General features: G+C 45.9%; 12 protein-coding genes across 12 annotated transcripts; 5 read left to right on the top strand and 7 right to left on the bottom strand. All coding sequences in view use genetic code 12, as the record gives it.

The window, feature by feature from the left end:
* Positions 1-78: 78 nt before the first annotated feature.
* Positions 79-1,827, bottom strand: CJI96_0005030 (GATA-type transcription factor; the record flags this gene model as incomplete). Its single annotated transcript, XM_029034050.2, has 1 exon — positions 79-1,827. The coding sequence occupies one exon, from the start codon at positions 1,825-1,827 to the stop codon at positions 79-81; it is 1,749 nt and encodes a 582-aa protein (XP_028891613.2).
* A 1,182-nt stretch (positions 1,828-3,009) lies between these two features.
* On the bottom strand, positions 3,010-6,003 carry CJI96_0005029 (uncharacterized protein; the record flags this gene model as incomplete). Its single annotated transcript, XM_029034049.2, has 1 exon — positions 3,010-6,003. The coding sequence occupies one exon, from the start codon at positions 6,001-6,003 to the stop codon at positions 3,010-3,012; it is 2,994 nt and encodes a 997-aa protein (XP_028891612.2).
* A 320-nt stretch (positions 6,004-6,323) lies between these two features.
* CJI96_0005028 (uncharacterized protein) lies at positions 6,324-7,499 on the bottom strand (the record flags this gene model as incomplete). Its single annotated transcript, XM_029034048.2, has 1 exon — positions 6,324-7,499. One exon carries the CDS (start codon positions 7,497-7,499, stop codon positions 6,324-6,326), a length of 1,176 nt encoding a protein of 391 aa, XP_028891611.1.
* A 796-nt stretch (positions 7,500-8,295) lies between these two features.
* On the top strand, positions 8,296-9,246 carry CJI96_0005027 (mitochondrial 37S ribosomal protein uS15m; the record flags this gene model as incomplete). The annotated part of the gene is made up of 1 exon (XM_029034047.2): positions 8,296-9,246. The coding sequence occupies one exon, from the start codon at positions 8,296-8,298 to the stop codon at positions 9,244-9,246; it is 951 nt and encodes a 316-aa protein (XP_028891610.2).
* A 43-nt stretch (positions 9,247-9,289) lies between these two features.
* CJI96_0005026 (MIND complex subunit) lies at positions 9,290-9,871 on the bottom strand (the record flags this gene model as incomplete). The annotated part of the gene is made up of 1 exon (XM_029034046.1): positions 9,290-9,871. The coding sequence occupies one exon, from the start codon at positions 9,869-9,871 to the stop codon at positions 9,290-9,292; it is 582 nt and encodes a 193-aa protein (XP_028891609.1).
* Positions 9,872-10,435: 564 nt separating this feature from the next.
* CJI96_0005025 (uncharacterized protein) lies at positions 10,436-10,675 on the top strand (the record flags this gene model as incomplete). Its single annotated transcript, XM_054702288.1, has 1 exon — positions 10,436-10,675. One exon carries the CDS (start codon positions 10,436-10,438, stop codon positions 10,673-10,675), a length of 240 nt encoding a protein of 79 aa, XP_054558263.1.
* A 961-nt stretch (positions 10,676-11,636) lies between these two features.
* On the top strand, positions 11,637-12,515 carry CJI96_0005024 (uncharacterized protein; the record flags this gene model as incomplete). Its single annotated transcript, XM_029034045.2, has 1 exon — positions 11,637-12,515. One exon carries the CDS (start codon positions 11,637-11,639, stop codon positions 12,513-12,515), a length of 879 nt encoding a protein of 292 aa, XP_028891608.2.
* A 109-nt stretch (positions 12,516-12,624) lies between these two features.
* Positions 12,625-16,062, bottom strand: CPA2 (carbamoyl-phosphate synthase (glutamine-hydrolyzing) CPA2; the record flags this gene model as incomplete). The annotated part of the gene is made up of 1 exon (XM_029034044.2): positions 12,625-16,062. One exon carries the CDS (start codon positions 16,060-16,062, stop codon positions 12,625-12,627), a length of 3,438 nt encoding a protein of 1,145 aa, XP_028891607.2.
* A 1,459-nt stretch (positions 16,063-17,521) lies between these two features.
* GPI19 (phosphatidylinositol N-acetylglucosaminyltransferase GPI19) lies at positions 17,522-17,977 on the top strand (the record flags this gene model as incomplete). The annotated part of the gene is made up of 1 exon (XM_029034043.1): positions 17,522-17,977. One exon carries the CDS (start codon positions 17,522-17,524, stop codon positions 17,975-17,977), a length of 456 nt encoding a protein of 151 aa, XP_028891606.1.
* Positions 17,978-18,014: 37 nt separating this feature from the next.
* On the bottom strand, positions 18,015-20,843 carry CJI96_0005021 (uncharacterized protein; the record flags this gene model as incomplete). The annotated part of the gene is made up of 1 exon (XM_029034042.2): positions 18,015-20,843. The coding sequence occupies one exon, from the start codon at positions 20,841-20,843 to the stop codon at positions 18,015-18,017; it is 2,829 nt and encodes a 942-aa protein (XP_028891605.2).
* A 387-nt stretch (positions 20,844-21,230) lies between these two features.
* BUD14 (protein phosphatase regulator BUD14) lies at positions 21,231-22,949 on the bottom strand (the record flags this gene model as incomplete). The annotated part of the gene is made up of 1 exon (XM_029034041.2): positions 21,231-22,949. One exon carries the CDS (start codon positions 22,947-22,949, stop codon positions 21,231-21,233), a length of 1,719 nt encoding a protein of 572 aa, XP_028891604.2.
* Positions 22,950-24,919: 1,970 nt separating this feature from the next.
* CJI96_0005019 (uncharacterized protein) lies at positions 24,920-26,941 on the top strand (the record flags this gene model as incomplete). The annotated part of the gene is made up of 1 exon (XM_029034040.2): positions 24,920-26,941. One exon carries the CDS (start codon positions 24,920-24,922, stop codon positions 26,939-26,941), a length of 2,022 nt encoding a protein of 673 aa, XP_028891603.2.

The following is a 26,941-nucleotide window of genomic DNA, read 5'->3' as shown; positions in this document are numbered from 1 at the left end:
AAAGAATTAGTACTAGCCAGTCATCATCGTCGTCGTTAACATTATACATTGATCAGTCCAGAAAGCAGAAGCCCCGCATTACTGATCTGTTTTGGCCTTTTTCTCCTCTCCCTCATCACCTTGACGTGCAGCATTCTGTGCTTGCAAAGCGATCACTTCGTCCAATCTTCTCCTCATGGAAGACTCTCTCAATCTTGCGGCCTGCTCCATCGCCTCTAATTCCATGATTCTTGTTCTGTACAAGTCGTTGACAAGCTCCAATTCAGAGATTCTAGTCTTTAACAAGGTATTCTCGTAAGCAATGCTGTCCGCATCGTTTGCTTTTTTCAGACCGTCATTGTTACCGTTATTGCCGTTGTTACCATCATTGTTATTGTTGCTGTTCCCGTTGTCGCCGTTGTTGTTGTTATTGTTGTTGCTACTTCTGTTGGAGCTCTGTTCATGTCCTTCATTCTGGCCCGACTGCTGTTGAGAATTTCCAGCATTTCCAGAGTTGGGCGCTGTGTTTTGCGTCGATTGGACTTCGCCAGTCGAATGTGACACAACTCTTGCGTTTTCACCGTCCAACGCATTTCTCTCCTCCATTTTCACGGGATGAAGACTCTGGATTGGAGGCAAGGGTCCGGAGTTAGGTGCTGAAGTTGTAGGGGCCAAAAAAGTTGAAGCAGAAGTAGCATTTTGCGTTCTCAGCTGCAATGGAGGCAACGAGGGCTTTGAGAGACCCTGTGAGTTGTCTCTCTTGGGCGAGTCTAAATGGAATTGTGGACCGAACGAAGGAGACGCAATCACATTAGTGGAAGCGCCCGTGGAGGGAGCTGAAGAAGGAGGAATGCCCGGCAAGATCCGAGACTCTTGTTTAAGAGCAGACAGAGGAGTCTTTGCCGAGTGGCCCATTAACGACACACCGTTCATTTCGTGGGAAGAGCCTTTGAACGTCGCAGATGGACCAAGCACATTCAGCATATTTTCCAAAGCGCCAGCCGCCTGAGCTGCCGAAAGAGAACTCTTGGGAGATGCAGCACCTGTGGAAGACACCGATCTGGCGTTCAGAAGAGTTGTACTGAGCATAAGAGGAGAGGTGATTCTTTGCAAGCCTGGAGCAAACTGCGTGGGTGTTGACGAAGGGTAGTGCAACAGCTGCACCTGGGACGACGACAAACCCGAAAGATGGTGCAAATGGTGGGGCAAGTGGCCATGTGAAGGACCTCTAGCAGGGTGAGAAAGAGGCAGAGGAATGGCCGTGGACGAGCCAGGAATGCCAGGCAAGTGGTGGATCAAGTGAGGAGGGTGTTGCTGGTGTTGCTGTTGGTGGAATTGTTGAGGTTGCTGGTGCTGGTGCTGGTGCTGGTGCTGGTGCTGGAATTGGGGTCCCTGGTGATGCTTGGGCTGCACAGCGAAATCTGGGGGAGGAGACCGCTTTCTCCCAGGTTTGGGCAGCTTCTTCCCGCCATTGGCGGTGTTGACACCAGCATTTGCCAGTGAGACTCTCGAATCCTTCAGTTTCAATTCTGGCGTGTTGGTTCCATGTTTTTTCAGGAAGTTGGGCTGCTTGATTCTATTTCTCAGCTTGATTGTGTCAGTCTTCAAGCTGATTGGGCGGGGCCGTCCATGAAGCTTCAAAAACAACCCACACGCATTACACAAAACCTGGCCCGTCTCATCACGTCGCCATAGCGGGGTGGTTTGAGTTTTGCAGTTTCGACAAACCGGCAGTGAAATGTTCAGTTTCGTTGTGGTGGTGCCGTTGTTTATCAGGGTGGTTGTTTTGGCGTTTGGGTGCACTGGGTTTGGGTTCACCACCTGAGGTAATCTCTGGATTTCACTCATGGCGGGCAGTTGGGGAAACAGCGAGAGTTGAAGAATTTTGGATACTTTTTTGAAAAGGGGAAGGTGAGAGTAGGGTGAATTCGGGTTGCTTATCTGAGGGGGAGGTGATAAGCGGGAAGGGTTTCCAGATAACGACGATCTTGAGTCTAGTCGATTGGGAGAAGGAACCTTCGAATAAAAATAGAAATTCTTGGGGGGAGCCTGAGCACCGTTTGAGTTTGTTAAGAAGTCTGGAGTAGTTCTCTTTTGTAGCAGGTTGAAAAAATTCCATCCATCAGATAAGCCCGCGACATTTTACCTTGAATTTTGGCGACGGCCAAAAGAGTTTACAAGGTAAATCAAAAAAAAAGTGAATGCATCTGGTTATATTTGACAGGTTCAATATCACGAATATCTTGACACAATTGATCAAATTCGCTTGAATTAACGCCTTTGATGGCGCCCTATGGGTGAGACTGGTGCGACATTGTCGTGCGATCCTGATAACTGCTTACATAACCAAGATAAGGCGATTAGCACGACATCTGCTAAAACAACACGGATGCTTCCCAAACAGGATGTTTGGGCCGCGCACGACTTACCTTGAGATTCGTATATTTGCCCAAAAAGCGATTCACAGACTGCAGAGGGCTCAAAGTTGAAGTAGTTCTAGTGAGATGATGATTTGATCGGAAATCCTCGATTATCGTCATGTAAACCTCGGAGCTCGATGTTGGCGGCAAAAGAAATGTCGCAATGTCGCACATGTGCACGTGACGAGATTTTGCCTCGCGCGCCTCTCGAGAAAAAACAATAGGTGCGTAGTTGCCAGGTGTTCGAGGTATCCGGAACTTTCCTGCCGTTGAGATGTTGTCTGAAATCGCCGTACTCTAGAAAGTCGAGACCCACGCGAGCTCAAGGCTAAGACATAAAAAAATCGGATCAGGAAAAAATGTCGAAAGGTTTCAAAAGCAGAAATGCTTCCACGAAAAGAACCTTTTTTTCCCTTTGAACAATCATCATCAACCTTCTTTCTCGAAGTAGATATTCCAGATAACACAGAGTTTGTCCGGCATACTTGCAGAAAATGGATGCAAAAACGGTGCGTTTTAAGATCTTGTGCGTTCCCTTCGATGGAGTTCTTGATTCTGAAACTGACGAAGATCATCACCCAAATTACTTTGTTCTTTTTGACTTCATATCCTAATTTGCCATTGCTTTCTGTCTTGCAGCAGTAATCTGCTCCACATATTCAGCCATGTGCTCAGAACCTTCGATAACGTAGGCAGAGCTGCCTTTTTCTCTATCGTCGATGGTAGCTTGCAAGTTTGCGCCAGTGAAAATTTCCAAAGGAGCAATTTTAATGTAAAAGGGTGAAGAATGGCTTCCAAAAGCGTAGAAGCCAAGGGAGGCGCTGGAAATGGCGATTTCTGTATGTTTAAAACCCATGTCTCCATGGCAAGAAAAGAGCACGTACTTGGACAAAACTTGGGGCTGGGAAGCAAGCTGAATTAAGGGCCAGCCAAAAGCAAAGGAGGACAGGTCTATAGGAACACTGCCTTTCTCGATCTTCTTGTCTTCGAGTAGCTCTTCCACAAGTAGCTTCATATACGGTGATGTCACCACTATGGTGATATCCTCGTGGCGGTATCCTATGAGCCTCATGAACTGGTACAAAGATACAAGATAAGTACCTTCAGCCACATTGACTTGTTTATCGGAAGCTGGGATTTTAATCTGTTGACAAGTATATTTGAGGCCAGGATTGTATCTGAGGTTTTCTTTACCACCTTCCCTTCCTAGAATTCGTAGAATTTCAGCCCTTTGGTGAGTTTCTGTGAGAGAGGCATCTGGCTGTACTAGATCGTTGAAGCTGTTGCTGAAATAGACAGTTCTGTTGGTATTCGATGAGACCGCTGAGTTTGTTTCAACTCCCACGAAAGATATCACCGTTTTGAAATTGCGCTCAATATATTGAAGCGAATCAACAGAGGCCAATACAATTGGAAACGTTGAGCAAAGAAGCCTCTCGACTTCCTCGGGCTCATTCTCAAAGTCTGCTTTGTCAAGAGGAAGCATTCTCTGGATCTGCGAGAAAGTTCTCTTCACACCGGTAAAATGTTCGACTACACTTGCTAATGCACCTTCAATGGACATATCGTTGTCGAACGAGAAAGTTCGAAATGGATACTTGCGAACCGAAGTTATGGTTTTCTTGAGCGTCTTGAGATACTCTGTCCATCTGGGTTCGACATGGGTTTCATAGAAGATGATTGCATTTCTCATCGAAGTCCCAAAATCGTATTCTTGCAACTCAAGCTTCTCAGATAACATTTGGACTTCTTGAAGAATACTGTTCATGGTATTCTGAACCCCGCCGATATCACCTGCTCTATGGCAAAGATGCAGAAGACGGTCTTCGATCTTGAACCTCTGAACATGATTCTGGGTGGGCAAGAGAATTAAACAGCGCTCAAGATTATCCTGAGCCAGGTCGGAAACCAACGCTTCAAGAGCTGCATTCACCAAGGCATCTGTATCGGAATGATTCTCATATTGAATGCGAGATACCTTTGACGACAAGAGTTCGAGTAGCGCCTTTGACAGTTCAGGCGATAACGCCGACTCTGAACTTGTAACTTCAAACGTAGACGACTTATACTCAAATACTCTACTACTGTCATTTTGAACCTCTCTCTTGAATGAAGTGACACTTTCATCGACGTTGCAAATTCTGAAGCGTCCACTAGTAAACTGGCCTTCCAATGATCGAATGTAAGAATTTGTTTTCATAGAAGAAAGAATGGATACTTTGCCTTGCGAGGGTAGGGTCAAAATGCCATTGTACTGAGGATCTTTTTCTGGTAAGTGAATGCTAAGTGTTTTGGTAGAGGTAGCAAGAACCTCGACAATTCTTGCCCTGACAATACCATACTTTCTTACTCTAGTAGCTGGATGAGATTTGTCAGGCTTGTCCACCTTGACAAGAACAATGAGGTTTCCTGGGCGAATGAGATTTTTCTTTGTCTGAAGGTGGATTTGGCAATCAGCTCCCTTGTGCTCTATTTTGTCGATACTAGTATAGTATTTGCTGGCTCCCTTTACACCGTCTTTTTGAACATCAAGTCTTTGGAAGCACAGTACAAGATGCTGATTGAGCGATGCAAGTGTCTCATATCTCCATCTGTCCAAGTCTTCTGAGACAAGCCACGGAGTCGGAACCGCCTGGCTGAGTGTTGTAGAATTGTTGAATGTATCGAAAAGCTCAGTCTCGGTAATTTGGCTATTATGACCGACTTGAGGTACACAGTTTTGCACCACCACTTGAGCAAGAAATTCGGAATCACTTATAGATCCAGAGTATCCTGCTGTTCTTGAGAGCTCTTGCAACACAGAAAGGTCAAGATCCTCTAGCTTCTCGTGTAGAATTGTAGTGTCAAGATCATACGGCAGCAAGCACTCTGACAAAAAATCCACGCTCAACTCTCTGGCTTTACGCTGGAGAGAAGTAAACTGTGTATGACTTGGGCTGCCAACAATTTGCTTAACAAGAAGGTTCACCTGAGGATCAGCACACTTGACAAACCCAGAGAAGAAACATCGCAGCTTCGTGCTCTCCACAATAGGCAGTATGCTCATCTTAATTGCAATGGCCAAGAAATATAGTAAGGCACAGGCAGTCCTGACGTTGTCCTGTTTAATTTCTTGCTGCAAAAAGTGATCTGTGTAGCCATCCAACACTCCTTGCAACCACTGCTCAAAGAGCTCATGCTCTAGAAGAAGTTTGTGATTGTGTTGCAAAAGCGAAGCAAGAAACAAGTACGTCAAGTATTCAAAGTCAGCAATTCGCTCATTCAAAGCTCCAGTGAGTGTTGTCTGGAGGACTCGTTTGATCAAAAGACCGAACTTGTCTGCGTCCAGCGATAGATACTGCAAGGTATTGAACGAGCCACGAATCGTGGTGTCATGAAAAGCAAGCACGAGAATCAATTCCACATGAGTGTTTGATACATCCTGGTGGAAAAACTCCCAGGCGACGGTGTTCAAGTACTTGGCGTGCAAGAGGTTCTCGAGATCATTTGGAGATGAGATTTTCAGGTAGATTTCGTTGACCAAGGGAGGCAGAAATTTCTTCGGTGGGCGTCTAGATTGGGATACAAGGATCTGAGAAATCGACTGTGTCGATTTTGGCGCCATTATAGCAAAAGACTATATGGGAATTGGACTGGACCTGTAGAAGTGTAGTGAAGGTTTGTTGATAGTACTGTATGTATGGCAGATGGTTCAGATGCCCCAGACACTAAGGCAAGATGCGAAGCAAGAGATAGGTTCATTTTTGAGCTTCTATATGATGAAGATGCTATATTATTTATGCAGTTGTGACGTTTTGTGCTGTTTGATTGAGTACTGAACTTGTTGCAGTTGCAAACAATTGTGCGGTACGCACCGGCTGACGATGACAGGTATCTCACGTAGAGATACCTTTCGGGACAAGCTTAGGATAACAACTCCTAACTTCAGATATCCGCCCACTGTGGCATCTCACTTTGTAAATCAAAGTTGATGTCTCCTTTGTGACGAAGTCGCTGTGCATGCAAATAGATTTCCTCATCTGTTGGGTCACCGTAAAGCTTTCTGGAGCACTCCGAACACACACCTAATAATTCTCTATCATCAGTCTCCTTACGTAGCGTTCTGAGCTTGCTCATGCTGTCCTTAATGGACGGGTGTTCCTGAAGAAGGGCATCCAAGTTAAGAGTCTTCTTTGAAGTTGTGAGTTTTGCTTTGGCTTTCTCGTAAATTTCTAGCTCGAGTTCGTTCTTGAAAGTACCAACAACGTTGTCTGGACTGGGGTTATAAAGGTAGTCATTGACTATTGGGTGGCCTAGGCATCGTAGGTGGATGCGAATCTGGTGCATTTTCCCCGTGATGGCCTTACAACAAATGATGCTTTCGTTGAGAGACAGTGAGTACTTCAAAAGCTCAAACTCAGTAGCTGAGTCAACGGGAACCTGATTTGTGTTTCTCAAATTGAGATACCCGCCAAAGCTCAAGGAGAAAACTGGCGACTCAAATACGAACTTGTGAGCAGGAAACTTCCCCTTGACTCTGGCCAAGTACCACTTTTCTGTATTTCTTTTATCGTTGAAGACCTTCTGAAATTTCGAACCTGCCTGCGAGTTCTTCGCCAACACAAGTATACCGGAAGTAGCTTTATCTAGACGATGACACGGCGATAAGAACAGAAAGCCCTGTTCCTCCTTCAAGATGTGCGATAGGCTGTTGAGTCTATATGAACCACTAGGGTGCGTTGGCATGCCCAGAGGCTTTGAAACCACCACTAAGTCGTCATTCTCCATCAAGACAGGTACAGGCCCACTGTAGATGATGGGTGGCTCGTGCATGTGCTGGCGATTATGGAGGACATCATGATCTCTAAAAAGATGCATTTGCGTTTGTTGTGGCAGCAATTTGACCCCTTCGCTTGTCTTATTGGTGTCCGTAGTCACGTATATGCTGCCATTGCTGATCCCCAGCTCCACCAGCAGGGGATTCTGCCCAAGCTCGTGGGTAAGAACATGCGACACGGACTTGCACTTCCACCGCTCTTTGACGGTTGTGGCAAAATCATAGTAGTACGGTTTCACTCGACGGAAGCCATTTTCTATGAGATAGGGAGACCTCGATGCCATGGATCATGAAGCAGCTGAGACTGATAGTTTGTGTACCCTCGATAATAGCATGCGAAGAGAACGATGTTTCAGATTTTTCACTGAAGTAAGGGCTGTAAACAGATGCTTTTTATGTCGTGGGAGGTGTATTGGTGATATAAGAAGTGGATCAGGCTTCTTACCTTGTGAATTTCCTGCATTTGGGCAGCATGGGCAGTGGCTCCATTAGAATGATTTTACCCTGACAATGGGATTTGAAGGGAACTTTGATTGTACTGAGGTATTAATAGTGAATTATCCTCTAAAGATTAATTTTTTTTTTTTTTTCTCTTTTTTTGTTATTTTTCTCGAGTCAAGAGCAGATCTCCCTCCCCAATTGTTATTGTTGCAAAATGCGATTGCAAGCACAGTGGATCTACGGGAACAACAATAAACACAAGTAACTGGGAGAAAAGACTCGCACTGAATGTATAGGAGGCTATAACTTAGTTACCCTACATTATTTCCTTGATCAATCAATTCCTTCTACCATGCTTACTACTTCCTTGATGTTACGCATACAAACTCCTCACAACGGGTTCGCTACACGAAAACGCCAGTTGATTCTGACCTAAGCAATTCAAATGCTTAGATTACAGACGGCTATCCTTCATTTCTCCCAAACCCCAACAACCTCCAGGTTCAACTTAAAATCACTATCGCCATACCGACTCTCGTCACATGATCCTAGTCACGCGACCACTGCTTTTGGAAATTCTCACTAGACAAAATTTTCTAATTTCAACCTCCACCAAAAAGCCCCACAATTTCCCCATCCATGTTCCGTTCTGCGGTCCGTTTCCTCGGGATCCTGGCCCCAAGGCTACAAGAAGCGCCCAAGCTTCAGCCGTACTTGGCTGCCAAACAGTTTGTGCCTGAAGATGCCGGGAGGTCCAAAAGAAGAGCCTTGAGAAGAAGAGAGTTTCGTTTGAAAAGACAGATCATCAGAGACGTCAACAACTTGAAAAAACAAAGAATCAAGTTTGCTCCCTTCAACGTGGACCCTGTGCTTGGAGCTAAAGATGTGCCATTCATCACAAGATTGCATAAAGAGCTTAAGGAACCAACCAACTTGGCTCAGGGTTTCAAGAGAGACGAAGTGGAGAAATTGCTTTATGGAGCCCAGAAAGCTGCTGTGGACTCGAACTTGGCAGGTGACATATTTCCTGAGTCTGTGGCCACCAGGGAAGAGAAGAAGAGAAATGCAGTGTTGACGATATTGAACTTGAGAAACACCAATGCGCAAGACAAGAAGAAGATGGCGGTTGATTTTGCCCGTCGTGAGTTCCAGAGATTTGATGGCGACTGTGGCTCCCCTGAAGTGCAAGCAGCAGTGATGACCGCAAAGATTCATCTTTCATTCTCGCATCTTCAAAAAAACAAGAAGGACTTCCAACACACTGAGTCAATTCGTCACCTTGTCAACCAGAGACAGAGAATACTAAAGTACTTGAAGAGAGTGGACCCCGAAAGATACTACCACACCCTTGCCAAATTGGGCTTGACTGACGACGTAATCACAAGAGAGTTCAGTATGGGATACCAGTACTTTGAGGACTATAAAGTGTGGGGCGACAAAGAGTTGGTGAAGAAGTCGGAGAAGATGAAGCAGAAACAAGCCAAGCTTGCAGACTTGGAGAAGAGAGTGGCTGACTACAACAAGTTGGCGAGAAAGAACTACGAGATTCTTTACGGGCAGGCATCATCAACATCATCATCATCATCGTAATATAGTATAATGTACATAGTATCGCATTTTTCTGAGGAACCCTTCATTTGAGCACGTTTTCGATAAGTGCGTCGTAGTGTTCATCAAACTTGGCCTTGCGAATCTCATCGACGCCGCTGGCCAAAGCGTCGATTTGCAGTAGTAGGTCGTCCTTCACCTCAGTACCTTCTTTCACAAGCCCCACGATCTCTTCGTGAAGCTGCTTGTTATCTAGAAGAAGCTGCTCGTATATCAATTGCAATTTGTCCACAGTCTCAGCTTTTGTTTGGCTCACACGGGCGTCTATTAGCTGCTGGGGCGAAAGCTTATCGACAAACAAAGGCTCCTCCACCCCCAGGTCTCTTCTCGCCTGGGCGTCCTGGATGATCTCGTCAAGTTCGTCTAGTTTTCTCTCAATATCGTTTTGTTCGAAAATGTGCCTGAACTGATCGACCAGCGTTCTCTGGAAGTAGTCCAAGATCTGTTTCCTTGCAGTCTGCAACGCCTTCTCTCCTCCTTTCATCTGGCTGATGTTGGGGAAGCATTTTTCTAGCTGCTCTGGCCGAAACAGCTTTTCAACCGTGTAGTCCACTGCCTTCTGCAACACCTTCTGGAGCTTGTCGAACCTGACTTTGTCGTACGCCATAGTGAAGGTGAAGGTGAAGATGAAGCGTAGATGTTTATTTACTGCGCGCTATAGTTGTCATGGCTGCGAAAAAACTCAAGATGAAGTAGAGGGTCGAGTTGGGAGGATAAAATAGAATTCTTTTTTGGTATTTTGTTTATTGATTATACTTTTCCGTATTGACCTTTTCTCAATGGAACTTCAGTATTAGTGGCTTTGATAAGAACCCAGAGATTGAAATGCCGAACTATCAGATATTCTACAAGTTGTACGAAATTTTACCACTATGGAATTTCTTGTGGCACAGATTAGCCATGGCGGCGACAGGACCTGTAGTGAACATTGATGCCCAATTAGCATCAGAGGCACATATGAAGTGTGAAATTGAATTAAATCAACTCAGGCCATCAGGTCTGCTCACCTGCGAATCACTGTATATTCCTAAAGAGACTCACGATATTAGACATCAATCTGGTCGGTCAAGAAACCTGTCTCGGTTTTAAATTCAGATTTAAATGTGTTATTTTGCTTTTTCAGAATTTATCTTGTTTCATCTGTTTTTCCTTTCTATGTCATATCTCTGTAATGCGTGTAATGTATACAACACTCGACACCTTTCCAATTACTACCACTTACTTCATTATGACACAAGAGGCAGCAGAGTTACTGGACGCTTTGAAGCTGATCAACGAGGCAGAGAAACAAGCATCGAACCTTGAAAAAATGCTAGACGATCTCGACCGCAAGATGGATTACTTGCTTGAGGCCATGGCTGACAACAAGCACGAAGCAGACAAGGAGACATCTGAAGAAGCCAAGGAGTGAGGAACGGTATCGAGTGTTGAATCGGTTTGGATCCAGCAATCTGTCCTTTATAGCTCTCATGATAGTCTCTGATACATCCATCATGCAAGATATGGCAGATAAGGAGGATTTTATAGTGAGACTGTTTGATCACTCCTGCTCATCTCTAAATTTTGGCCAATGAGCGGTTCAGCCATGAAAATAGCCAGTTGAAAATTAGCCCAGGGATGTCTCAATTTAGCCAACTCGGTCACTTTGTTTCTTTTCCTTTCATTGAGTCGGCAAATCTAGCTTCCTATGAAAGAAGGATGTGAGTGGTGAAGCAAGTTGACTGGCAGACAACTTCCAAATGTCACCAGCCCCAGGAACTATTTCACTTAAAGAAAGTGATGTGCAGATATGAATTGCGAGCAGTCGATACCACACTATTCTCATTCATCAAGCACCAGGCATTCGTAATCACACTCTCAAGACGGTGGGAAGCGCAGACAATGAAGCTGTTTGGTATACTATTGAAGGCAGAAGAACTGCCTCTTAGTGGCCCACGGCAAAATCTTTTTATACCTTGCGCCATTTTGCAGCCAATGTTGGGTGGCTCAAACACCTTTATTAATACCATCGATGAAGATCGTTAGACTTTGAGTTACAATTTAATATAAATGACGTCTTAAATCTATCATCATGTGCATTGTACAACTATATAATCCGTACTCTTGTTCCTCGAGGCTTCGGTTCGTGTAAATCCTTCGCATTCGCCAGCATGTAGCAGAATGAAAATACCGTCACTAAAGAAACGAACACTAAGTGACGAAACTTTTTCTTCAACACTCTTTAGTTCAAGTATCACCCTATCTAGCTTAAAAAATCACCATCTTCAATCCTTATTACGACCTTCATTCTCCGTGTTCCTGTCCTGTGTCCTGCACCTGTCTCTATCACTCCTCGATAATCATTACTATTACGTACCCCATACTATCACCTTATGCTGGACCCTAGAGAGCTAATTGCCAAAGCTGAGAAGCTTGAAAAGCCCCAATCGGGGCTCATGTCGTTTTTTTCTGGCGGCAACACATTACGCATGGAAGAAGCCTGCGATTTCCGTGTCCAGGCGGCAAACAGCTACAGATTGAAGAAGGACTTTGCTAGCGCAGGGCTGCAGTTTGTCAAGGCGGCAGAGATTCAAAAAAAACTTGATAACTTGAACGACGTGTCCAACCACCTTGTGGAGGCTTACAAGTGTTTCAAGCAGGTGTCGCCAAAGGACGCCATTGACGCCTTGAAGCAGGCAATCCATATCTTTTTGACTCAAAATGGCCAGTTCAGAAGGGCTGCAAACTTTCAGATGGACTTGGGCGAGCTATATGAGTCTCTTGACGATGTTGAAAATGCTGTTAAGAGTTATGAGGAGGCTGGCGACTATTTTCTGACCGATGGTGCTCCCTCACTTTCGAGTAAGGCGTACTTGAAGTGTGCTGAGTTGTACGCCTTGCTGGGCAACTACATGAAAGCCAGAGAGCATTACGACACGTTGATAAAAAATGCTTTGGGTAACGATTTGCTGAAATGGAAAGTCAAGGAGTATTTTTTGATGAACATTTTGTGTTCCTTGTGTAATGACGATTCCGTGGATGCTCAGAACAAGTTGGAGACATACTGTGAGGAGGATCCCAACTTCAAGAGCACCAGAGAGTATAAATTGATCCAGGATATTCTTGAAACGATCGAAAAAGGCGACGCTGAGGCTTTCTCTCAGGTTGTGTACGATTACGATCAGTTCTCGACCTTAAACAAATTGAAGACACAAATGTTGTTGAAGATTAAGAACACGGTTGTCGAGCCCGACGACGAGGACTTGACCTAGAGGGAATGTGTCCGCGGTAGTTTCTCTCTACATAGAAGCAAACACGGTTTCTAATGCAATTTATTCTATGTGGCTTTTAATTCATGTTGAGGTTGAAGTAGTAGTTTGTCTACACGGGTTTTCCTCCAAGGAACTCGCTCCATCTCTTCACTTCGCTTGGAATCTCCACTGTCTCTGGAGCAGTGTCAAACTTGATTTTGTCAGCGATCTTCGCCTTCAAGCACTCGGCAAACAACTTCGAGGTGTTGGGCTCATTGAACAAGGGAATGGCAAAATCAATGGCGTTTCTTCTCATCACATAGTCCTCGTCCAACAAGCTCTCTGCTCTAGCGCGAGCCAAGTTGATCACAGCACTGATTTTTTTGTCGGCAAAAATTTCTCTCAATGCCCTCTTGTCTGTCTTTGGAAAATCAATCACCTCCACTGGCTCAGAGACGTACTGAGCCAAGTATTGAGCAACCTCGTGCGAGGCAGAGTAGAAGTTGTAGCCCAAACCAGATACCGTTTCGGCAACCTTGCCCAATTTGTCATTGGTCAAATCACCGCCAAACAAAATACCGGTTCCTGGGAAGGGAACATGAAAGTTCATTGTCGACTGGATGGACGTCCAGTAGGCTTCGATCAAGTCGTGACCAAAGCAAGCAATCTCACCAGTAGAAGCCATCTCAACTCCCAAAAATGGATCAGCGCCAGCCAATCTTGTGAAGGAGAATTGTGGCACTTTAGTAGCGACTCTGTCGTACTTAGCAGCCATCAAGTCAACAGGAGCAGGAACATTTTCATTAAGAAGGGCTTTTGCAGCGACTTCAATAAAGTTCGTGCCCAACACCTTTGACACAAATGGGAAGGATCTGGAGGCACGAATGTTACATTCGATAACTTTCAACTGGGCGTCTTCATCATTGAGCTTACCATCCTCTGTGTTGTAAATGACTTGCATGTTGAAAGGACCAGTGATCTTCCATGCCTCGGCTACTTTATCAGCAATGGTTTTGAGACGCTGCAAGATCAATGGCGACAAGTTCTGTGGAGGCAACACGAGAGTAGCGTCACCAGAGTGGACACCAGCGTTCTCAACGTGCTCAGAGACAGCATGGACCAAAACCTTACCGTTGTGGGCAACGCCATCAATGTCGATTTCTTGGGCGCCTTGAATGAACTTCGAAATAACCACAGGATGGTCTCTGGAAACCTTGGAGGCATTGCTCAACTTAGCGTCCAACTCACTCTTGGAGTTAATCACAGACATGGCAGCTCCAGACAACACATAAGAAGGTCTCACCAACACTGGGTAGCCGACCTCGTCGGCAAAACGCTCAGCTTCCTCGATCGAAGTCAACTCCTTCCATTGAGGCTGGTCGACTCCAATGGAGTCCAAGATCTGCGAAAACTTGTGTCTGTCCTCAGCTTTGTCAATGTCTTCAGGGTTTGTGCCCAAGACGTTGCAGCCCTGGTTTTGCAAGGTCAAAGCAATGTTCTGAGGTAACTGGCCACCCACACTGACAACCACACCTTGAGCAGTCTCCAACTCGTAAATGTCCAATACACGCTCCAAGGAAAGTTCCTCAAAGTAGAGTCTGTCAACTTCGTCAAAGTCAGTCGACACAGTTTCAGGATTATAGTTGATCATCACAGTCTTGTGACCCAGCTCTCTCAAGGCTCTGGCCGTAGCGACGGCACACCAGTCAAATTCCACCGACGAACCGATTCTGTAGACACCAGATCCCAACACCAACGTCCCGTTGTCCTTGAAGTCGATGTCGTTAGAGGTAGCATTGTACGTGGTATACAAGTAGTTCGTGTTTGCAGGGAACTCAGCAGCCAAGGTGTCAATCTTTTTCACGAAAGGAGTGATGCCAAACAGCTTTCTCACGGCTCTGACTTCGAGCTCGGTGGCATTCACACACACGGAAATTTGCTTATCAGAGAAACCCAATTTCTTCGCTCTTTGCATCAAGTCGTGGTTGACATGGCCCAAGTCTCCAACCGACTCCAATTCACGGTACATTCTCACAATGTTCATGATCTTGTACAAGAACCACTTGTCTATTTTTGTGAGCTCGTGAACACGGTCAACTGTGTAGTCCTCATGGAGTAAAGCTTGTCCCACAGCAAGCCATCTTCTGTCGGTAGGGTTGGCCAAGGCCTCGTCTAGGTTGTCAAAGTGGTCACCTTGCAAGCCGACGTACGATGGGTCAATCTGCCTGATGGCTTTTTGGAACGATTCCTCAAAAGTACGGCCAATGGCCATCACCTCTCCCACAGACTTCATGGCTGAACCAATATCTCTCTTGACATGTTGGAATTTGGACAAGTCCCAACGGGGAATCTTGGTGACGATGTAATCCAAAGAAGGCTCGAAGTTGGCAGTGGTGGTCTTGGTAACAGGGTTAGGCAACGTGGGCAATGTGTGGCCCAAGGCGATCTTGGCGGCAGTGTAGGCCAAAGGGTAGCCAGTAGCCTTGGAGGCCAAAGCAGAGGAACGGGACAAACGGGCATTGACCTCGATCACTCTGTAGTCCAAGCCATCTGGCTGCAAAGCGTACTGAACGTTACACTCACCAACAACTCCCAAATGACGGATGATTTTGATAGCAGCCGATCTCAACATGTGGTATTCAGTATCAGAGAGAGTCTGCGAAGGAGCTACCACAATGGAGTCGCCGGTGTGGATTCCCAAGGGATCGAAGTTCTCCATGTTACACACGGTGATGCAGTTTCCGTCCTTGTCTCTGACCACCTCGTATTCGACTTCCTTCCAGCCTTTCAAGGACTTCTCCACAAGAATCTGGGGAGCCAAAGAGAGCGATCTGGAAGAAAGGTCACGAAGCTCTTGCTCGTTAGCAGCAAAACCAGAGCCCAAACCTCCCAAGGAGTAAGCAGAACGAACGATAATAGGGTAGCCAATGTTTTTAGCAGCGTCCAAAGCATCATCGACCGATTCTACGGCAATGGACTCAGCGATAGGAATGTCGATTTCCTTCAATGCCTGAGCAAAAAGATCACGGTCCTCTGAAGTCTCAAGCGTCTTGATAGGCGTACCCAATACTTTCACGCCGTACCTGTCAAACACACCCATCTTGTCCAATTGCACACCAACATTAAGACCCGTCTGGCCGCCAAACGTCAACAAAATGCCATCTGGCTTCTCCCGCTCAATGATATACGTGATATACTCTGGTGTGACAGGTAAGTAGTAGATTTCGTCAGCCAAAGCGTGGGAGGTCTGATTTGTAGCGATGTTAGGGTTGATCAAGATCGATTTCTTATTGGCCTCCTTGAGAGCCTTGATGGCCTGAGATCCCGAGTAGTCAAACTCACCAGCCTGGCCGATAGACAAACCGCCAGAGCCAATCACCAAGACTTTTGAGACATCCACCAATTGCGGCTGGAACTGGGGTAAACTCTTGAGAAACTCTCCCCCATGATAAATGGGCTGCGAATCGTTGAATAGTTTACCCGAGGATGTAAACGGCCGGCTGGGCCATATCCTGGATGGAACCTTCCAGTGCTTCAAGGCATGGTAGATTGAAACACCACGGAACATGTTATGAAGAAGGGAAGTAGAAGTTAGGTGGAAGTTTTAGAAGGTGGAAAAAAAAAATTATCAGTTCGCCGAAAAGGGAAATGACTCAGCGCTAGCCGCGATTCACAATCAGTAATAGTTACCCGGCCCATATAACGTCACCGCTGCGTGCAGGAAAAGAATGGGCCAGTGGATGGAGAAGGACGACAAATGCTTATTGATTGAAGGGTGTATGGGCTTATGATAATGCAATTTCTTTGTGACAGTATCTAAGTGCATTGAAGGCTGAAAAATCCCTGATTCCTTTGTGGGGGAAGGTAATTCGGGTGAATCGAGCAATTTCGCAGCCTCATGAATTGGACCCTCGGGAGAATACTTTTCTGAATAGGATCGAATGTATCAATAGACTTAATGATGAACGTAGGTCATACAGCTTCAATAGACAACTTCAGGCGTTTTCAGATGTCGATGTTTGAGATTTTCACGAATGTCTAATGTCGATATATGTTTTCTAGCTGGAGCATCCTTGCAAAAAGGAAAGCCCATTTAGTCAGCCCAATCTTTGATGGCATACCTGTTCAAAGCGTAGTTATATTCATTCGGAGTATAATCGTTGTAAGGCAGTAAGTTGAAGCGTCACATTCTTTGCTGATCTTGGACAATGCCAAAATGACCAACGCCTGTTGCTAGAGAAGGTTGCTCTATGAGATGCAATGATGAAGTGATAAAAAGCATACAAATAAGCGACCTCGGTGAGCTAAGGTCCAACATACCCAAGTAGCAAAAAGGTGATGTAAATCAGTACAATTTGATCCATGTTGACCTTTCATCAGCAATAGTAGCCTGGCATGAAGCATCCTGAACCAGAGGAAGTGGAGAGTACCATTTCTTAGACTATTGCGAGCGACCACGATCTCTAAGTATGCATCTTAAACACAGATAAGAATGATCTTACAAGTTTGAAATTCCACTGAAATTTGTTCTCAACTGCAATTGCCAATTTGTATGAGAATTTATGGCCCCAGATGTTTTCGCAGCCATTTCGTGAACCCTCACAAGAACTTCAAACGCACATCCACTACCTTTATCACATCCGTTCAGTGTTTCATTATTCGTCGAAGAATTCAACTGAGCTATCTGATCTTCATGAAAGTCAGCTGCAACTAAAGAAATCAAAGCCGTGAACTGAACTTCCAAAACCGGTGAATATCAGTACTGGCTGCGGAAACAGTCCGTAGCGCCAGAACAAGACCAGGCGAGAGAATGATATTGCTGAAACGGAATTTCGCTATTTTCCTGGCGTGAGTTTTGATTTCATATCTTGTTTGAAGCATCGCTCTTTTTTAAATTCTACAAAACTTCACCACCTCTTCATTCCATTCTTCTTCGCTGGCTTTCCTACACCTTCGCGATATCAACGTCGACTTACTATCAACTCTTGATCATGAACAAACTCCACTTTGTGCGTTCCCGGACACCGATGGAGTCGCGGTCGCCACTGCCGGCACCATCGGTGTTTCGTAATCCAGAAGACCTGTTGGCTCGTGAATCCGACGTCACTGTATCAACCAACGTGACGTCTTACGCTGAATATAAAGGGTTTTTCATTTATGTGCTTTCTACGTTGGCTTTGCTAGTTTACGCCACGTGGTTGCTTCTTCCCGAGCTGTACTTGGCGCTTTTGGGCGTCTACTACTACCCTAGCAAATACTGGGCCCAGGCGGTTCCTGCTTACCTGTTGATGCTTATGCTATTCATATACATCGGTTTGGCCTTGTACAATACTGAGGTCAGGACACTACCGCTAGACGATCCAAGGCTGTTTACTGATGAACACGCTGTGTACCCAGACAACCCAGCAGACTACATTCACAAGACACCCAGCGGTGTAAGGGATCTACCGACGCCGCTAGTGTCTGAGGTTCTATATATGTGAATTTCCTATTTAAATACTTAAATACCCGTCTAATGCATTATGAGATGACTGGCCGAAGCACGTCTTGAGTCTGTGGGCTGGTGGCAGCGAAGACCTCCTCCCAATGAGGCGCTGCAATCTGTTTGTAGCCAAGCAAGAAGTCGTAGAACAAATTGTGAAGCTTTTCGTTGGTAACTTCATAGTTGGCCATGCAATCGAGGAACACAGCCAAGTTTTTGCGACCCTGCTGTGTGTTCAAGGGCCCAAATCCCTGAGCTGGGTTCTTCAGAATGATCTCAAACATGCCAAAGAAAGCCGATTCCTTTTCTTCATTGTCTGGCGCATACATCATCTGGGCACACCAGGCGTGAATGAATTCAGGCAAGTTTGGTGCAATGTCGTCAGCTCCGGCCACGCCTAGTCTTCCTAGACACATAGCTGCGTTCTCAAGAACGCTATGTTGGCTGTCCGGCGAGTTGAGGATTCTGATCAATAAAGTGGAGATATTCCACACTTGAGGCTTGACCTTTTCTTTAGGCAATTTTAGCGCCATCTCACCAAATGCCCAGATGGCATTACTTGTCACAGGATACCTCACGTATGTGTAGTTGTTGATCTCTGCGCCGATTCTCCAAACGAGAGTGTCAAAATAAGGCAAGATTGTCTCGTCACAAACATGAATGGCCAAATCACCCAAGAGAGCAAATGTCAGCTGACGGACGTCGTCGTCAGGATCCTCAAGACAGATAAACAAAATATCCATTAAGTTAGCGCCATGCTGTTTCATCAAGTCCGCAGAATGGCCCTTAAACCCCTGGACAAGACCATCTATTAAATCAAGAGATGTGACGATAAAGTCCTTCTCTGGAGCTTCAATTTCGGGGTGAGTGTGTACCTCCTGGTTCATCCTCACCGCATTGCTTAAAATTTTGACTGCTCTCTCATAAACTGGAACAGCGTAAGGAGCAAATGCTTCACCCATAGCCGCAGCCACCAGCGCCATACACTCAAGCAAGGGCCAAAGCTCGGAGTCATCGTCTTTCAATGCCTCCCAATGATGCAAGAGAGGAGGCAATAGCGTCGAGACGTACTCTGGCTTGGTGTTAAACGTTGAGACTCCGATCTTATCCACCAACGTCGAGATACAGTCATACAATGTTACCATATTTTTACGTTGGTATATGTGAAGACACTTAGCGAAGTGTTCCATCAATGGACCCACGTAGTACTTGATGAGCGACACATCTGTAGCCTCAATAAAGTCAGATAAAGCAGAACACGCAGCTTCTTGCACAACCTTTTTGTTATCAAGGGCACATTGCACGATCGCTTCGAATGTTGGCTGAAAATAATTTGCGTAGGTGCCGCCCTCATGAGCCTCCGACGCAACCCAACTGGCATAGCGTGACACAGTCCAGCACGATATCTGTCTTACTCTCGATTCAGCATCTTTCAAACGTTCCACGAGATAAGGAACTAGTGTTGGCAACTTGTCACTAGCGAGCTCCATGCAGCTTGTAGAGATAGCACCAAATGCAAGAATCGCAGCCTCACGAACGGGCCATTCCTGACTTACAATCTTTTCCTGAAGAATGGGAAGCGTGATTTGAATCACCTCTTTAGGATACTCCAAGGATAAAGCATCGAGCGTGGCAGCAGAACAGCGACGCAAGTTCCAAGTATCAAGTTCATCGTCATCGTCAGAGTCGTCATCAGAGTCCCAGTCGTCGGATAGTTCTGTAAGCTCACGAGGGATTGGGGATCCGTCAGAGTCATACACTTCGTCATCGGCTTCATCGACATCTTCCTTCTGTTTCTTCTTCTTCTTCTCGGTCTTCCGACTAACCACATGTTCTTTGGCTTTAGCCGCAGATGGCTTGATGTCTTCGTCTCTATCAGCGACGCGAGCATCATCCTTCTCGTCCGCCGCTTCAATCAAGAAAATCTCCTCTTCCAGGTAGACCATCTTCTCCAAAAGCACCGGCAAAACCTCCTGAAGCTTAGGTCTAAACAGCTCCTTGTGCCCCTTTGCAGGCGAATCAGCTAGAGCCAACAAGAACTCACACGCCTCCATGGCCACCTCCTCGTCGTCATCTTGCACGGAATGAAGGCCATAAGTCACCACGCCGTCCATGTGAGGCACCAACTTGTCGGGCCTATTCTCTATAATCAGCAAAAATGCCGTGCACACATTCTTTCTGACTCTGCAGTCGCTATCTGAAGCCAAGCTGAAAAGTACTTGCAAGAACTCGTCAATGTGCACCAAAAACAGCTGTGTCTTGAGTGGAATGAATTGGTTCACACACCCCACAGCGTTGGCTCTCACGACGCTTGTGACTTCTCTCAGCGCCGCCAATTTGATAAACTTAGGCACCATGTAATTCAACGGCCTCTCTCCTTTGTACTCTTTATCTAACGAGTAAGCACTGTCTTCACAGATCTTACTGAGCGCATTCATGGCGGCTTCCTTCGTCAATTGAGCAGCGTCTTCAGCTTCAACCAATGAAAGTAAATGGGATAAAGCATGTGGCCACTTGTCGATCCCGTATATGGAAAAAAGCGACGTAATCACTGTTCCTGTGATGTTTCTGGCCATGGTCTCTTTTGCCAAGAGCCCATTCATGATTGTGTCTAGCACATAGGGTCTGGCCACATGTGGATTCCTTAAAATCAGGTTTTTCAAGTTGAGGCCAGCAGCAGCTCTCACGTCAGCAGCGCCGAAGTCGTCCCTCACTAGAAGGTCAACAAGGTAGTTCTCGAACTCTTGTTCTTCTTTGGCTTGGTTCAACGCTTCCACCGCCTGGGTTCGCTCATTCTTATTGGCCGAGAGCGTGCCTTGGAATATTGTCCGGAGCTGCTCTAGAGCTCCGGGATCAGCTGTCCACATATTATACTAAGATGTAATTGTGTTGAGTACTGACTAGGAAGTGAGATGGATTTTTTTTTGTTGTGCGAAGAGTACTACATAAGATGCTACTACCTACCTGGGTAGTTGTATTGTGCTGCGCTGAAAGATGATTCTTTTGATAGCCTTCAAATTCTTGCACTTGAATTCTTGAATTGTAATTAAGGAAAGGCAATTTGCTGTTAAGGTTTAATGCGTAGCGGCGATAATGCATTTGGAGTGTGCTATGTTTCTAGGTGAATTGATTTGATCACCACGCGGGTAATGGCTGCGAAATACCAGATTGAAGATGCCTCACAAAGAGACCTCAAAACTTCAGATGAACTATTGCGATTGAAGACAAAACTCTCGAAGAGACTGTTTGTGCTCTCAAAACATTTGCTCAAGTTCGGCGAGCTTTTCTGTCAACTCGTCGAGCTTGCCCATGATGGGGCTCACGGTTTCAGACGCCAAACGAAAACTCCTCTTCTCCAGCACTGGTGCAGGCACGGAGCCTTTCTTCGGCGACAGCGAAACATTGTTAAGCGAGTTCACACTCGTGAGTGGCGTCACGTTTTCATTCCCCGTGCAATCCAGGTCAAATGCATCATCTTCTTCATCTTCGTTGCCCTCTTGGTCACCGTACCCACTATAGAAGTCAAACGTATTGTCGTCCTCTTCATCACTCGTCATGTGTTCTTGAATGTCCATGGTCACCTGTGATAGTCGATCCATTATGAGAGAACGTCGAAGTGTTTGATTGCTTGAGTCCTCGGCAAACCGCCCGACGGGTGGTGTGTCAGGAGAAAACGAGCCAATGGAACTAGTGTCATGTGGTTGAGGTGGGTGAAACCCGTTCAAATTTTCTTGTATATCAGTCTTGCGGGGTGTTCTCGTACTCTTATTAATCTGCAACGGCATTTCCGCAGGGTACAAGTCACTTAACACCTCTGAGTGCTTCTCGCTGTCCTCTTCTTCTATACGTTCCTGAGACCTTAGGTCTTCACGGCTGAAATTATAGTACAGATCGGCGAAGTCCACCGCCTCTGAGTCGGAAACCTCGCCTTCTAGAACCAAAGCACCAAGGTTCTCGAACGTAACTGATTTATTCGACAGCCTCAAGCTGCCGCTTTTCTTGAGAATGGACCCCTTTCTTCCTATTGTAGGTGTGTCGAGATTCTGCTCGCTAGCGAGAGATGTGGCTGATTTTTGTATGCTATCGATGGATTCTGACTGAGCTACGCTTTCAGCAGACTCCTTTGGCTCTTCTGTGTCATGCAATGGGAGGGTATCCTTGGAGGTTTTCTCAAGTTCCTCGTTTTTGAAACAATTGAGTCTTGCCAACCGCTCCTCGTATGTTTCTAGACATTCGGCGGGAACAAAGCCTATCTTGCCATCCTCGTCATCCGAACAGAGTTGATTTTCTTCGTTGCGACGTAAGCCCAACTCCAACCGCTCTTTCTTTGTCAATTTTCTGATGAGCCACCAGTAATTATCCAGGTCGTTCACCAAGTACACAGGCTCGTCACGAGCAAGCGTGCAATGCAGAGGATCGGGTCCCAGGAAGTCGTAGAGACCGTAGAGCTTGTCAGGATCCATTTCTCGGGGAGGCAGCCTTGGAGGCAGCGGAGGTAGGAGCATGTCGTCGTCTTCCTCATCACCAAAGTCATCGTAAACATCATAGTCATCGTGATCCTCCAAACTGCGATCTAAGCTGTCGAACGAGTCAAGAGAGGCTTCTGAAGCCGTTTCGCCACGCTCATTGGTCAAGTTGTCTTCTGCCCCATTTCGGCTCTCTTCGTTCCTCATCCCATTCACAGAGATTGACGGCGAGTACTCTCTAGCAAACTTCGTTACGTGCCGCTGCTGACGATCGGCAAACACCAGATCGGCGTCAAAGTCGGGACTGTTGCCGCTTTTGATATACAGAAGCACGCTCAGCTGGATACTTTGCCTAGCTAGCCCAGAATTGGAGGTATCATGAACCACAGACGAGGCATGAGAGGTATGCGAGGGCGTCTGGTCCAGACAGTCCAGGCCGAAGGAGAGTTTGCGTTCCAAGTCGTGAAGAAGCCGATTTGTCGACTCCAATGTGGGACTGTCGGTCATGAAATGTGTTTGAAGCAAACTGGATCGACTCGGTCAGGTATGCGATTCTGTTTTGGGGGATGGTTTGATTCACGATAAGGTTCACTGGGTGTTTGATTGGTGGGTGCCCTCCTCCAAAAAAGAATAAAAAAAAATGACAATGTTCTTTCAAATCTAACGGTATACCCACAGTCTATTTGATATCGGGAATTCCTCGGACGAAGGTCCCGTTCGCAGGGTAGCTTTTGCGGGTATCTTTTTTTAATGTTTGGGTTTCGATTTCATTTTGGAATGCACTCCCTTCGCGTGAGGGGACCATCGCGAGTAGCACAAACCTGACGGAGGGGGAGGATTGAGAGCGGAAATGAAGAGGGAAATTCTTGATAATAGTGAAGAATTGGAGGCCAATTGATCTCTATTTATACTCATTGCTCTATGGAATATTGTTATGCCTCCGGCTGCTCAGGTTCACCAGACGAAATAAATGGCTGCGAAAAACCGCGCTTGACGGTAGAAGTCGTGTTGAAGGGGTAGGAGAGCGCAGAGGTGGACGGCTGAAGTTTGACTTTACAATGTTTGAGGTGGCAATTCGGGTAATATTGTGGTTCTGGATGTTTCACATCTTTGGCGATGCAGACGATGATCGTTGAACGACGGTATCGTTAAATAAGCGAGCCATGACGTAATTGTCGCTAGTGGCCGAGCAACAAAAGTAATAGATGGTTTTCTATATGAGATTTAAAGAGAGGCCCAAATGTTTTGATAACACCGCCCTTCAAAAAGTTTTGCATGGGATGCTTCTGGAGACTATGACCCTTACTGGACAAGGAGAGACGTAGGATGATATATATGTTCATGAAGGGTATACGTCCACCCTATAAAGTCTGTTCATATGTTCTTGCTTTCATTCAAGATTATTCTCCTCAATTGTATTATAAATCAGTTACGGAAGAGCTGATTGGCTACAATGAACTAAAATTTTGTTTTCTGTCGTTCGTGCCAGCTTTCAGGCGCCTAATATGGGGGAGAACCGAGGAGCCTTTCGGCGATTTGCAAAAGTTGTCAGGCTTGAGTTATATTCAAATCAGACGGGGATGTCCTCAAATGAAGTGAAACTTTGGCAACAGATCCACGTGATGGTCGATTGTGTTGCAAAATTGGGATACCCGAATAACATTGAACCGAGATGGTTTACGAAGGATGTATTTATTATTGACTAGTACTCTGTCTGCTCTTAGCTTGTTGTCAAGGTAAACATCACTTTTTCGCAAGATTTCACGAATTAATGCTATCTACAAAGAGAACCTTCATTAAGCATTAGACCTTCTCTACTAAGACCAGGCTAGTTCCACATACTATCGATAAAACCGACTCTAGCGTTTTATTTTACATAAAAATGGTCTCCTATTTGACAAATATGGTCCATTTACAGCGTCACTTGCACCACCTTCAGTCACTTCGACTGTGCCGTTTTTGATATAGCGACACAACAAGTGCAAATACGAGCAGTTTTGAAATAAGGCTCTCAAATGCCCCATTACTACTTAGCCCTTGATTTCCATCATTATTGTCACTCCCAATTACCCCCTCGGCTACAGCTCATACAATGGACGTTCCATTTCGCAGCCTTTTTGAAGTAAGGCATTGTGCAGAAAAAAATGTAAGCTCCTGCATTCTCATGCAGCTTCGAATCAGGAACCCTCTCCAATCAAAGAGAACAGAGTCCCCAAATTTAGTAAAATCAAGAACAGAGCCAGGAGGACTTCCCAATAGCCCTCAGTAACAACGTGGACGCCTCAAATGAACTTCACCTGGTATTTTTCGGCCCCTCCACAAGTCGTAAGGGAACACTGCCTGCAGGACTTCATCAATGGCTGCAAATCTCTAGCTGCCCATACAGAGTGATGAGCAAATTAAGCTGCCTCAAATCACGACAAGGATCCCAATTTACCGATACTGCTCAATTAATTTCTTGTTTATTCACTAGGATTATGGCCTTATCCTTTGAGCTGACCCTGGCGCTGGAAAAGCCCAAGAGAGACTCTCGGATGCTCAGCACACACAACTCAGCAGCATCAGCAGCATCTTCGTCAGCCTCACAAGACTCCAAAGCTACGCCCAAGTCGTTTGGCATTCGCAAATTAGAGCTCATCCTAGACCAGCTCAACAGTGTCCCCCTCAAAGTGCTCCACTTCGGCGGGATCTTTGTGGGCCAGTATTGCTCAGCGTTGGAATTCAGTGTAGTTGCAGTGTTAAAAGGGTACGCTACTGAAAGCTACAAGCAACACTCGCTCATGGCTACCGTAGCCCTTATTCACATGGTGGTGAGTGCCAGCGCAATGCCAGCGTTCGCAAGGCTTTCAGACCTTTTTGGCCGATTGGAGCTCTTTTGTCTTGGCCTAGTGTTGCGGGTAGTTGGGCTTGTGGTGATGTCTCAAGCAACTACCATTGAGAAACACGCTGGAGGCGAGGTATTGTACGGAGCAGGCTTTGCAGGATGTAAAGTTTTGTTTCAGATATGTGCCCAAGATGCAACGTCCTTGAGAACAAGACTCTGGGCCAATGCGTTGGTGACGTTTCCGGTGGTGATAACCACCTGGTCCAGCGGCGAGGTTGTGAGTTCCGTATTGGACAGCCATGGTTGGAGGTTTGGCATCGCCATGTGGGCGTTTATTTTTCCTCTCTCGTGTGTGCCCTATTTGGTGTCGTATCTGGTCGTCAGGTGGAAAGCGTTTCACACTCGGGAGTGGGGAAGCTTGGTTGAGGAAGAAAGGTTGAGCCAAGCGGAGATGGAGAAATACAGGGCGGTTTACAGAAATGCCATTTCAAAATCAGGAATCACATTCAGAAAGAAAGTAACTGCAAACATCACGTTGGCTGCCCAATATGCTAAGTACAAGACAGTCAAATCTTTGTGGGAGGTGGATATAGTTGGTTGTGTGTTGCTTGTGGTGGTGTTTGGTTTTATTCTTGTTCCAATCACTTTAGCTGGGGGCACTCTGACTAACTGGAGAACTGCCAAAATCATAGTCCCTTTAGTTTCTGGGTTCTGCTGTATTCCAGTATTTATAACGTGGGAATTCCGCTGGGCAAGAAAACCATTGATCCCGTTTCCTTTACTCAAGGACCGTGGGGTGTGGTCTGGCTTTGCCGTAGCAATATTATCAACATTGGCTACCAACATTCCAAATACCTACGCCTACCCAGTGTTGGTCGTTGGTATGAACGCCTCGAGCATGGTGGCCACGAGAACTCCTCAGTTGGCCATGTTTGTTACTGCGCTTGTGTTGCCCTTTCTTGGATATGTGGTGTTTAAAGTCAGGAGAACCAAGGGCTTTATTCTCTTTGGCAATTGCGTCTTGTTCGTATCTATGGGCTTGTTTGTTCATTTTAAAGGTGACAATGACGGCGTTCGAGGTAAATACTTCAGAGACGGAATGGCTGTGGCTTACGCTGTTGAAGGTTTTGGCAATGGCTTCTTCATAAAGCTCGTGGGTGTTTCTGTTCAAACATGTACCAACCACGAGCACATGGCCACGGTGAGTGCTTTGTTTTCTTCCCTCTACAGCATCGGCTCGGCTTGTGCCAAGTGTATCTCGGGTGCTATCTGGGCACAGAGAATATACCCTACAATTTTGAAACACATGAACGAGCTTGGGGTAGATTCCCTGTTGGCAAAGGATGCATTCACAGGTCCGTATAAATTCATCACTACCGCTCCTTGGCGATCTCCTGCAAGAAAAGCAGTGGTGTTGGCTTACACTGAAATTCAAAGTTCACTTTGTATAGTGTCGCTTTGCCTTTTGGTTCCGTTGCTTGCTTTGGCCCTTTGCTTAAGGGACCACAAATTGAACGACCACCGGTCGCTTGAAAATGCTGTTGATGTCGAGAAAGGCGATAGTGAGGCACAGAGGGAGAAGAGCACAGTGGTATTCGGCAACGATGATGATCCAATCTTCCGCTTCATTAGAAGAGTCATTGAACGAAAGTCACCAAACTGTATCGTTGAATAA

The sequence above is a fragment of the Candidozyma auris genome, chromosome 6 (assembly GCF_003013715.1).
Source record: "Candidozyma auris chromosome 6, complete sequence".
In the NCBI taxonomy this organism is placed as follows: domain Eukaryota; kingdom Fungi; phylum Ascomycota; class Pichiomycetes; order Serinales; family Metschnikowiaceae; genus Candidozyma; species Candidozyma auris.
This window is presented reverse-complemented; position numbering and strand designations above follow the sequence as displayed.